The sequence below is a fragment of the Anoplophora glabripennis genome, unplaced genomic scaffold (assembly GCF_000390285.2).
Source record: "Anoplophora glabripennis isolate ALB-LARVAE unplaced genomic scaffold, Agla_2.0 scaffold706, whole genome shotgun sequence".
Classification (NCBI taxonomy): Eukaryota; Metazoa; Arthropoda; class Insecta; order Coleoptera; family Cerambycidae; genus Anoplophora; species Anoplophora glabripennis.
Window position 1 is genome coordinate 241,890 of NW_019416904.1, and position 12,317 is coordinate 254,206.

General features: G+C 33.4%; 1 protein-coding gene across 1 annotated transcript in view; it reads left to right on the forward strand.

Annotated features, from left to right (window-relative positions):
* Positions 1-7,128, forward strand: part of LOC108910591 (segmentation protein paired-like) — a gene marked incomplete at its 3' end in the record, with an annotated part of 35,297 nt that extends 28,169 nt beyond the window's left edge. Inside the window, exons 4-5 of the mRNA XM_018715244.1 lie at positions 704-1,096; positions 6,748-7,128. Coding sequence (XP_018570760.1) covers positions 704-1,096; positions 6,748-7,128 — 774 coding nt within the window. The remainder of the gene's footprint in view (positions 1-703; positions 1,097-6,747) is intronic.
* Positions 7,129-12,317: the final 5,189 nt, after the last annotated feature.

Here is a 12,317-nt window from a genome sequence, read left to right on the forward strand (position 1 = left end):
TATCTCAGTGGCGTACCATTTTTTTCTTTAAAAAAATTGAGATTATTACCCGTACGCGCGCCAATGATGAACATAAAATTCTTAATTGCATGTCAATAAATGCGCAATAACTACCTCTTAAAACCCACCAAATTTCATTTGCACATCTCGACCGGTTTCATAGCAATAAATTAAATCGTCAGTTTTTAAGAAAAACTTTGACACCCCGTATCTCGGAAAACGAATCATTTGCGGACATACGTTTATAAGCAAACTGCCATTATTTTTTCATGTAGAATCACCCCCTGAAATTTGTCGCACTTTAAATTACCCCTGGAGTCTGACTATGACTATCATATGTTTTCGGGGTCGCTGAATCCAAATTCGTGGTCCGTTTAACCCCATCACGTCAGGATTTTTCATAACCTCAAGAAATAGGCCCATAAGGGGTTTTGGGGTTATGTAATTTTGAGGTTATGAGGTTAAGGATTTAACGGATTAAGGGGTTACGAAGTTATTAGGATTGAGTGGTCAATGGATAGAGGATTTATTGCGTTTTTGGACCTATTTTTTGAGGTTATGAAAAATCCTGACAAGAAGGAATTAAGCGACCCCGAAAACATAGTGATAGACATAGTCAGACTGTAGAGATAATTTTGTCGATTTTTTTACCTCACAGCAAAGGAAAACTTTCAATCTAATCCTCTACTTCTTCTTCTTGCAGACAAATCTAGCGACAACGAGGGCGGTTCCGACTGCGACAGCGAACCGGGCATCCCCCTCAAGCGCAAACAGCGCCGTTCCCGCACCACCTTCACCGCCCACCAGCTGGACGAGCTGGAGAAGGCCTTCGAGCGGACCCAGTACCCGGACATCTACACCAGAGAGGAGCTGGCCCAGAGGACCAAATTAACCGAGGCCAGGATCCAGGTGTGGTTCAGCAACAGGAGGGCTAGGCTGAGAAAGCAGCTGTCGTCGACGTCTTCCTCGTACACACCTTTGGGTGTGGTCGGGGGGCCGTACAGCGCCCCCACGACTCCCTACGCATCAACTCTGGGCCAGGGAATCAACGAAGGTGGGTTCGCCACCGGCGCACCGGCTGCTGGTTCCAATCAAAGTGAGTTGAGTCATTCTATAGCGCTATCTAGAAATGCCTATATAAAGCCATATTCGACAAAAAATAGCCCAGTTTTGGAATGAACAATATTTGTTGTTGCATAAATTCGGTAATAACAAAGGACCACAAAAAAAATTAGTGGAGAATTCCTTGAACCAGACCAAGTAGATCATATGTTTTTTGGGTCACTGAAACCGAATCCGAAACCTGTTTTGCCCCATCACGTTAGCGTTTTTTTCTAACGTCAAAAAACAGTTTGAAACTATGAAACCCAACAATATCAACACTTAAAACCTTGAGATCGATAACCCATAACTCTAAAACGCATAACCTGAAAATCTATAACCTCAAAACCCAATAAATTTCAAACACAAAATGAGCAAAAAACAAAAAAACTTACACGCAAAACTGAAACCTCAATATCGGAGAGTTTTAATTTTATAATTCTATAACATCCATCACTTCATAACCATAAACCCCATAACTCTGAAGTCCTTTAACCCTGAAGTCCCATAACCCTATAACCCCAACAGCCTATAACCCCAGTAATCCAAAACCTCATAACCCTATATTATATTGTAACATGCAATTTTCTTATGTTACACATCAGGGTTATGGAGTTTATGAATTATCAGGTTATGAAGTGATGGAGGTGTAGAATTATGAAGTTAAAACTCTCCGAGATTTAGGTTTGAGTTTTTTGTTTTTATTTTTGCTCATTTTGTGTTTGCAGTTTATTGGGATTTGAGATTTATGAGTTTTGAGGTTATAGATTTTCAGGTTATGGGTTTTAGAGTTATAGGTTATCGATCTCAAGGTTATTGAGTTATGAAAGTATAGCGTTATATGGTTTAAGGGTTGATATTGTTGGGTTTGAGGTTAGAAAAAAACGTTGACGTGATGGGACAAGACAGGCTTCGGTTTCAGGGACCCAAATAACATATAAACACCTTGGTCTGGTTCAAGGAACCCTCCACTCATTTTTTTTTGTGGTCCTGTGTAATTTTTCAAATAATTGGTTCGTAATTTATGTCACAAAACATACTACAGTAATAATCATGGAAAAATATGAATATTTTCTTAATAAAATTTTGATCAGTTGGGCCCATTTACGTAAGTACGGCCGTGTAAAATTCCAAAGTAAAATTTGAAATTTCTTAATAATTCAAAAATGGTTTTAAATAAAAACTTGAAATTTGCTGGTATAGTGCAAGTCGTTTCGGGATATACTTTAGTGGCATTGTCGAAAAATAATAATCAGTAGCGTAGATATGGGGAGACGATTTTATTTTCTCAACAAAAAATTATAAATTTCGGTACCTTGTATAATTTTTCTAAATATCCGAGTTTTATATACAAAAGAAACCGCTTTTACATTATCAGTGGGAGTAAAATGCAAGACATTAGCGCAACAAATTAATTAGTAGGCTTTCCATATCGGATGACATTTTTTTTTCAAATAACTGACAGGTAAGTTGCTGTTTCAACTCAATTTAAAAAACCTGAATAATTGTTTTTGATGATTTAGACAATATGCACTATGTTTTTGAGTTAAGCTGAAAGAAATGGCACTCTATAAAAGTAGTTTACATTTCACTTATTTGAAACAACAACTTAATGTTGGTTTTTATATTAGGTTTGGTACAAAATGCATGTACAAGTTGAATTAAAATTAGACAGGTAATAAACAAAGAAAAATGAAAAATTACAGTTGAACCACAGCATCATACAAATCAGGATACAAACGTTGCTATAATATACGTTTTAAGGGAATAAAAAAGTATGAGCTTAAACAAGTCAACCATATTAAAAAGGAGTAAATTCTTTTCTGTTCTGTGGTCTGTGGGTGCGGCGGGATGTTTAAATTTCTTTGAGAAATTGTTTCAAGGAATATTTACATGCAAAATATTGCAATTACGACTTTGATTCAAATAAATTTGAAAAACAATTCACTTATACTTAGAGATCTTTTAATATCTCATGAGCCGCGAAATGCGCGAAAGGCGTGGCGTATCCCCATAATTCTTCTAATAAGCACGTTGTGAAAACATTGACTCAGAATTAGAACACGTGCCTCATTACAACTAGAAATGAACTAAGGCGCTCGGGCATCAATAAAGTCAACTGGCGAACGTTCGTTATATATATTTTTATTGTTTTAATTAAAATAATAAAGAATAGGGCATTTTATTATGATATTTGTAATCGGATCAAAGGCTTGTTTACGCTAGAGCTCGAGAGAGACTGTGAATAATAGGTGTAATGTTTTTAGGACGTAGAATAATTTAGGCGACGGTCGGAATTATGTTTCTGCGCATATGAAGGTCAAAGCTCATAAGATTTTAAAACATCTCTACTAGCAATACTTTTGGGGCGTGTGCAAAAAAATGTTATAGGCAATATAGGCAAGGTAACAGGTGTTGTTAAATAAATTTTTCAGTATTTCCAAGTTAATTATATGTTTCGTCATGTATATTAAGTAACCATCAGTATAATGTACCTGAATTAGTTACCTCAATGATTGTTGAGATAAATTTCTATAGAAAGTTGGATTAAGTTTTTTATATATGTACATATTACCGATATGCAGGGTGTTCTACATGGTCTATGCCAAACTTTGACAGATGGTTGTTGGGTTAATTTCAAACATTTTTTCTTATATGAACATACGTGCGATTCGTTTCTGTTTAGAAGTTACAAGCATTTTAAAAAACATAATTTCATATTTCAACCAATGTAGCCCGATAAATAAAAATGATGTGTAAACTTTATTAACCAAATTAACAAATCTTAAGACTATAAATTGTTCAAAATGTCCACTAACCTGATCTAACCTAACTTTATATAGATAGATTTCTGTACGGTTAGGTTAGGTCAGGATAACATATTTTTTTAATACTGGTATCTATCTAACAAAGTTAGGTTAGGTCAAGTTAAGTGTTTTTTATATAATGTACAGAAAAACGTAACCGTAGAAATCAATTTATGCTTCGGTTAACTTATAACATTAATTATCTAATTTTCCTATACACCAGGGTATCTCAAGGTTTATATTAGGGACTTAGTTTTTCTCTGTACCTACATACCTGTCTTCAAATATAAGTTAATGACAACTAGTGACAATATAGGAGGTTAAACGAAATATTGTACAAGAATATTTTTTAAACACAGATGACACAGAAATAATGTTTTTAAACATATATTCTTTTTTATATACAAATCGTAAACATTCGTTTGCACAATTTTTACCCCAATTTTCTTTAGGTTGTAAGTTTTCCTTCTTTTGTTGGATATTAGCTTTTTTATGTACTGGGAATGTTAAACAAATATTTACACCGTCAGTATAAAGTGGCTTGAGCGCGAAACCCCAAAAGTTTTGCTTATAAAGAGCTAAGGAAAATTACACAACCACACACAAAAAAAGTTTTTCTGTACTTTTTATGCGACACATGTTACCCGTAGTATTTTTGCCTCCTGATCACGAATCCGGTGTTAGAATTGAGCTATCACATCACAGGAATTTCCTAACCTCAAAAAACAGGTCAAAAATAGAAAAAATTCAAGAAAAAGTGCTAGGAAAAATACAATTTTTTTTTCTGTATTCAAATGTTCATTTATATGATTAAGACTCCGCCGAACGTGAATCCGCGATCGGAATTGATGGTTATTTTTTCTAACCCCAAAAAAACGGGTCAATTAAGATCAGATATTACGAATTTTCAAAATAGATTCGCGCCAAATTTGGTGAACGGAGGTTTTCGGCGTCGCTGATCATGGATCCAAGGTCAATTTTGCAAAATCGAAAATGGCGGCCGACCAAATTTTCAAAAAATAACATATTAGCGCCAAATTTGGTATACGGGGATTTTCGGGGTCACTAATTAGGAATCCGAAATCAGATTTACAAAATTAGTTTTTAAAATTTTAATAAATTACCTATGTACTTTATTACCTGAGATTAGGCAGAAAACCCGTCAATAGATCTTTTACAGAAAAAAGAACAAGATATATTACAAAATGAATTTCGCAATTCTGATCAGCGACCACGAAAACCCCCGTATACCAATTTGGCGCGAATCTGTTATTTTTTGAAAATTTGGTCGGCCATCTTGGAACCGCCATCTTAAATTTTGCAAAATTGACCTCGAATCCGTGATCAGCGACCCCAAACACCCCCGTTTACCAAATTTGGCGCGAATCTATTATTTTTTGAAAATTCGTGATATTTGACCTTAACTGACCCGTTTTTTTGGTGTTGGAAACAGAACCATCAATTCTGACCACGGATTCACATTCGGCAGAGTCTTAGCTATATAAATGAACATTTAAATATGGAAAAAAAATGATTTTTGTATTTTTCCTAGCACTTTTTCGTGAATTTTTGCTATTTTTGTCCTGTTCTTTGAATGAGGTTAGCAAATTCCTGTGACGTGATAGCTCAATTCTGACACCGGATTCGTGATCAGGAGGCAAAAATACTACGGATAAGATATGTCGCATGAAAAATACAGACAACTTTTTTGTGTGTGTGGCAGTGTTATCTAAATAAAATGTCATAAAGCTGTGTAGATAAGACTTACTAAAAATGCAACTTTTTGGAAGAAGAAAACCAACTTCAAAATATACTACCTATCGACTTTTGTAATAATTGGAGGCTCTTGAGAAATATAGGTTATTTTTTATTTGAAATTATAGGTTTATTGAAGGTATGAAAATATTGTGCATAGTTTTATTCTTAGAAGTTTCTTTTCAAAACGACGAAGTTACGACTTGAAGAACAAAATTTACGAAATAATTGGGTGTCAGAAACAAACAGGTTTTTCCCAGGAAAAACGGAAAAATTCTGAAAAATTTAACTTTTTTAAAATTAGCATATAAAGAGTGCCAACATACAGAGCTTAAATGTGATACAAACCTGTAACTTCTTTATTTTTTGGTCGATTTCAAAAAATTTTATTATGGAATGTGGGCTAAAAAAAACCCTATCTACTGTGATATTGCTGTTTTTATTAATGCAATTCACGGCCAACTAGGATGCGTTTTCTTGACATCAAAACAGCTGATTGGTATTAGCGATTTTTTTTTTTCAAAAAACAGATTATGTATTCTCATTCAGCATCCCTTAAAACGTCTTACCACTAAGTTTCATCAAAATCGATACATCTTCAGGCGAGCACTCCATGATGTCGCGAAATGTAATACAAGCCTGTAACTTCTTTATTTTTTGGCCGACTTCAAAAATTTTTTTCAAGGAATGTAGGATAAAAAAATTCTATTTAACTGTGACACTGCTGTTTTTAATTAATGCAATACACGGCGAACTAGTGCTAGTTAGAAATTATTTTAATTACAAAATCAGAACATTTCCACTTTTAGAAGAACCTAATACAGATTGTTCAGAACGACCAAGAGCATTTTACTTTGAAACATGGAATCTGAAAATCGGAAGACCTTCATTTAAGTAAATTTGCAAATTACATAATGTTTTTTTTTCTGAGCTTTCAGTTTGCTTTTATGCTGAAACATTTTATTTTAAGCCTATTCGGAATTTCTTAAATTTTTCTGATTTTTCCAATTTTTTAAATTTTCTGCTTCGTAAAAACAGGAACAGAGTTTTTAACGTATCCTCATTTAATACAACTTTTTTTCAGTGACGGAACTGTATCCAAGCCACGGCCACTCCACTTCCCCAAACCTCCCGATATCCGACGTAAAATGGGAGCACTCCCTCCCCCACAACCCCTACACGGCTCACCCCATCTACTCCACGTCCAACTTGATGCCGCTCTCCCAGAACATGACACCCACGACCTCTCTTACTTCCAACGTGCAGCCTAGCACTTCGCCCATCACCAACTTGTCTTCCAACACCCTCCAGAGCCTGCCGCCGCCCCAGCAGACGGAGATGAACGAGTACAAGGATGGGAACGACAATACGGTGCAGCATTCTTCCAGTCCCGTGACCCAGCAGGGGTACAACAACATGCCACCCACCCCAACGAGTATCGTCACCATGTTGGGACCCAACAGCGGTAAGTTTTTGCTCAATACAGGGTGTTATTAATTGATTGCCGATACTTAAGGGTGTGAATCTTTGGGTCATTTTAAGAAGAAAACTTAATATCAACATATGTCCTAAACCTCTTAATTTTTGAGCTACATGGTGTTACAGTTTTAAGAAAAAATTTACTTATTTAATTTTGTACACACCTATTAATCATTAAGGAGCATTGATTGATATAAAAAATGTTTTAAAATCTTTGCCAATGACGTCCGTACGAGGTTTGAACTAAACATTTTTGAAGAAAAAATGGTACGCCACTGCTTTTTCTAAAAACTAAAATTATTTTTATCTCCATTTACTTACAGCAAAAAATCTCTCCATTTACTCCATTTACTCCTTTATTAAATCTCCATTTACCTTACAGCAAATTTGGTCCCTAGACTCACTCTCGCACGACGCACCATTTGCACGTAAAAAATGAAAACCAAAAAAAGTTTTTTCCCCAAGTTCATTGAGACTGCTTTTGATATTTTGTTGCCATTTTATAGACACCCACCATGAGTGGAAACACTTTTTGTGGGTCAAAAATTAATTTTCTACTTCCACAAATGACGTTCACGTAGGCATAATATTAAATGATTAAATGCCCCTTAAAGCAAATGAAATAAAAATTAGTAGGCTGGGTAAAGTGTCATAATTTTTGACGCTTCTTTTCGCAATAAAGTTGACATTGACTTTTCAATATTACAAAATGATTAGAGTAGGAGGTAAAATCTCATAAAAAATGGTAAATTTTACAATCGGTGAATTAGCTGACATGCATATTACTTATGGGGTTGCCGACGGAAATGCATACGAAGCCAGGAGGATATACCAAAAAGTGTTTCCACGCATGGTGGGTGTCTACAAAATGGCAACAAAATATCAAAAGCAGTCTCAATGAACTTGGGGAAAAACTTTTTTTGGCTTACATTTTTTTACGTGCAAATGGTGCGTCGTACGAGAGTAAGTCTAGGGACCGAATTTGCTGTAAAATAAATAGAGATTTTAAAAATAATTTTAGTTTTTAGAAAAAGCAGTGGCGTACCATTTTTTTTCTTCAAAAATGTTTAGTTCAAACCTCGTACGGACGTCATTGGCAAAGATTTAAAAACATTTTTTACATCAAACAATGCTCCTTAATGATTAATAGGTGTGTACAAAATTTCATAAAAATGTCTGGAGTGATAAGAAAATTATAATAAAAAAGTAAATTTTTCTTAAAACTGTAACACCCTGTAGCTCAAAAATTAAGAGGTTTAGGACATATGTTGATATTAATTTTTCTTCTTAAAATGACCCAAGGATTCACACCCTTAAGTATCGGCATTCAATTAATAAACACCCTGTATATTCAGTGATTAGGAAAATATTTCGGAAAATACCAACGTTGTGTATATTGTATATGTATAATCAAAATTGTTACAATTTATTGAGAACTTCTGGAATCGTTTCCTACTTAAGGACGCCGTTTACACAAAATAGAATTTTTTACAAAGACAAAATGTTTTAGCCATTTTATTAGCTCTAGAGGCGTTTAAAATTCCTAATTTTAAAATTACATCAATTTTCTGCCGCGCCGCCTTAGAAAGGGGTTAACAACTGTAGCCGTAGATGGCACGCCGTTAGCTTTTGTGTTCCGTTTTTATAGTAAACCAAAACATTTGGCCCTGATATGAACAGCAAAATTGCTAAAATTGAAACATTAGTAAAAATGTTACAAGTTCTTGGTGAGACTTATTTGGCATATAAAGGATATAATAATATATTAGACCGACAAAAATAAGTACTAACGTTTCTAACTCAGGATGAGCTGCGCGAGATTGAGAAAGAACCCATTCGGCCAGAAGGAATAAGACGTAGGTGCAGCAATTTGGGATAGGAGCGTTCCGTGTTTCAGAGACATACTTATTTGAGTCGGTCTATAATACTTAAAATAGTTTGTATCGCGCACCAGTAGTTTTGTCAATTAAATTGAGAAATAAAAGTTGTTTTTAAAATTCCCAATCATGGTACCACCCAATTCATAACTTGATACACACTTTATATGCTCGTAAAAACGCAAAATTACCAACATTTCCCGACGAAAGGAGGAACTGTTTATTTGATTTCAACCTAAATTTCAGACTCTACTAAAAATAGATAAAAAAAACTAACAACGCGTATTTAACAAATAAATTTTCAAGGAAAACTCAATTGACATATATTTGATATCATCATTTGTTTTCGAATTACAGAGCCATGCTAATCTTGTTACATTTTTGACTATTTATTTATGATCTGCTGTTAAATGCAGTGTCTACTAAATTTTTCGGATTCAAGGAGTTTTCAAGGTGTTCAAGGGTTGATTTTAATTCATATTCAAGGAGGTAAATTTTTCTAGGGTAAACACTTTTATCTTTGTAAAAGCTTTGTAAAAGCTAATCGACGCTAATCGAATTGCTAAGCTAATTTACTCGAAATTTTTATTTTTCATTTTCTTTACTGAAAATATAGTTATTAACTTGAAGATGAAGGTGCGCTCCGCGTTCACGACAGATAAAAAAAATTAAACATCTATCTGACCATCTCTCTGATTCTCTTTAAAAATTTAAACTCGAACGCATACGAGCGATTATTAAGTATCGCATTAAGATAGAATAAGATTGTACAACTTCATAATTATAAAGATAAAATATATGACGTATATATGGAATATTAAAGTAAAATTGATCATCATAATTTTCACACTTACAACATACATTGAAATTATATTATATTGAAGGAATTTAATTATATTTATTAAACAAAAATAACAATACAATATCTAAAATAAAAAATTTATTACAATAATCGTTACAAAATTATATTAAATTGGTTTTGAGAACTATAAAAATTAAACAAAATTAAAATATTTAAGTAATTTCTAAAATAAGAATCATTTTTTTAATTGTTTATCTAACTCTTTAATTTTTTGGTTATATTGTACTACGTTTTTCTGATTTTCACTTATTAATCATTTCTAATTATTTTTTCTCAATTTTAAATATGCTGCTTCTTCAACAAATTTTCTTTTTCTTTTTTTCTTCACTTTCATTTTCTCTTTTGTCTCGTAAAGCTTGTTTTCGATTTGCAGAAGAGGATTTAAAAGCAGCAATCATTGGTTTAGTTATTTTAATATTTTTTGCATCACCGTTATTATTAACGATAATAAAATCATGTACAGATCTTTGAGATATAAAACTTTGTTCTTGTAGATTCTCAACTAGGAATTCTTTGTTGAAAGAAAAACTGCGTTCTACAGCAGCATTTCCATGAAAAAATACTAATATTCGTTTTATAAATTCGACAAAATTCGCAGATATTTTTTGCTCAACACACAGTTTCATAAAAAAATCATCTAGCTGATGTTTTTTCTCATCAAACTTTAATAATTCTTTTTTTACAGCGTCATTTTCTATAAATTTAAGGTAATCCTTTTCAATTTCTTCAGCAATAAGTCACCAAAGTGGTTATGCTCGACTAACACTTCTAAAGCCAGTTGAATCCGAATTTTAGCAATTTTCGGATTCAACATAACATAAGGAGAAAGAAAAGAGAACTTGCTCCTCTTACGAATTTATAAGCTAAAGGACATTTCTCTTTTATTTTTTTACAAATACACAATATTATATTATGGCAATCCATTTTAAATCTCATTATGTCAATTTGTAATGAAATAAAATTATTGCGAAAAATTTGTTCAAGGATCGTTAGTTCGATTCAAGGAGATTTCAAGTATTTCAAGTAGATTTTTCAAGGTTTTCAAGGGATTCAAGGAGCAGTAGACACTCTGTAAATGAATTAGATTAGAATTAAAGTGAAAACTGTTTTCTGGGAACTCTTCAACTAAGAATCTAACGAGGATATTATTTTACGGTTACTAAACTCTGAAGCAAATCCATATTTCTCAAATATGAATCGTAGTTGGTCGTTGTCTAAAAACAGATAATTTCTCCTACTTTCCAATGACGTCGTAGACATTTCTACGAATAAGGGCGTTTTATATTTGATTAAGGTATGTTTTTTTGATAAAAAAATAGTTGGCTATGATATTAATTTACAAGTATTATATGACCACTACAAATGCTATAAATGTATTTCTTCTCTCTTTCGTTATGTCATATTCAACCACTGCCCTTTTTTTAAGTCTGACTGTATATTACTCTTGGTAACTTCTTTTAAAGAAATTATTTACTGAAAAATAGTCTTCTAGAATTTAACTCTGCATGTAGTGAAACAGAATCTGCTATGATTTCAAATTCGTAGTAGAATCTAGTAAGCCTTGGATATTCAGAAGATTATAAATATTTTTCACCAGTAAAGTACTATTTGGCATTTCTACGTGAGAGAGGCTATTAAGAAAAGTTTGTCACAATAAAAAACTGAAAGATGGCTTATGCATAATTTTTTTGCTTATTCGCTAGTGAAGTGTTTCTGTATGACATAGCAAAAAAATGTTATTAGGAGAAGTTTCTCAGAACAAAAAATTGAGCACGTATGGCAAAATTTAATGTCTTAGGCCTACTTTGATTTTTTGCTACTTTTCTCAAAGTATGCATAGGACATTAAAATTTTGCAAATATATTCAATTTTTCATTTTGAGAAACTTTTCGTCATAACATCTTGTACCTCATCAGAGAGGACTACCACAGAAAAAGGGAATTCAAGCAAAATATCAAAGAAGGTATTGAAATTTTGTAGAAACATTAAGTTTTCCTATCCAAAAATATGCTGTATATTAAAAATACCCAGTACGGCAGCTGCCAGAGTCGAATAAGTACCGCTGAACAGTTGAACAAATGAGTGACTACTGTCGAATATTATTCCCTCGGTTATTGCGTATACCTACATATTTTAGAGATATTTGTTTGAAATTTGACACATATTTTTATATACACTTTCTGTGTAATTTTGGTCCAAAATTTCGAAGCGCGAACAGAGGAAAGGGGGGTTGCAGTACACATGGATCCCCCAATTTTTGTTTAGTACGCGTATGGTTTCATCTTCATCTTCATCATCTAGTGGTTGGTCCTTTAAAAAGTCCCATAGCACTGCGGCCTAATTAGGCCTATTGTGCGTCCCACTACTAGTCCTATTCAGCAAGTAGATTTGTCCTTTTTACAAAGTCCAAAAGCTTCCTTGCTGACACTTCTCTCA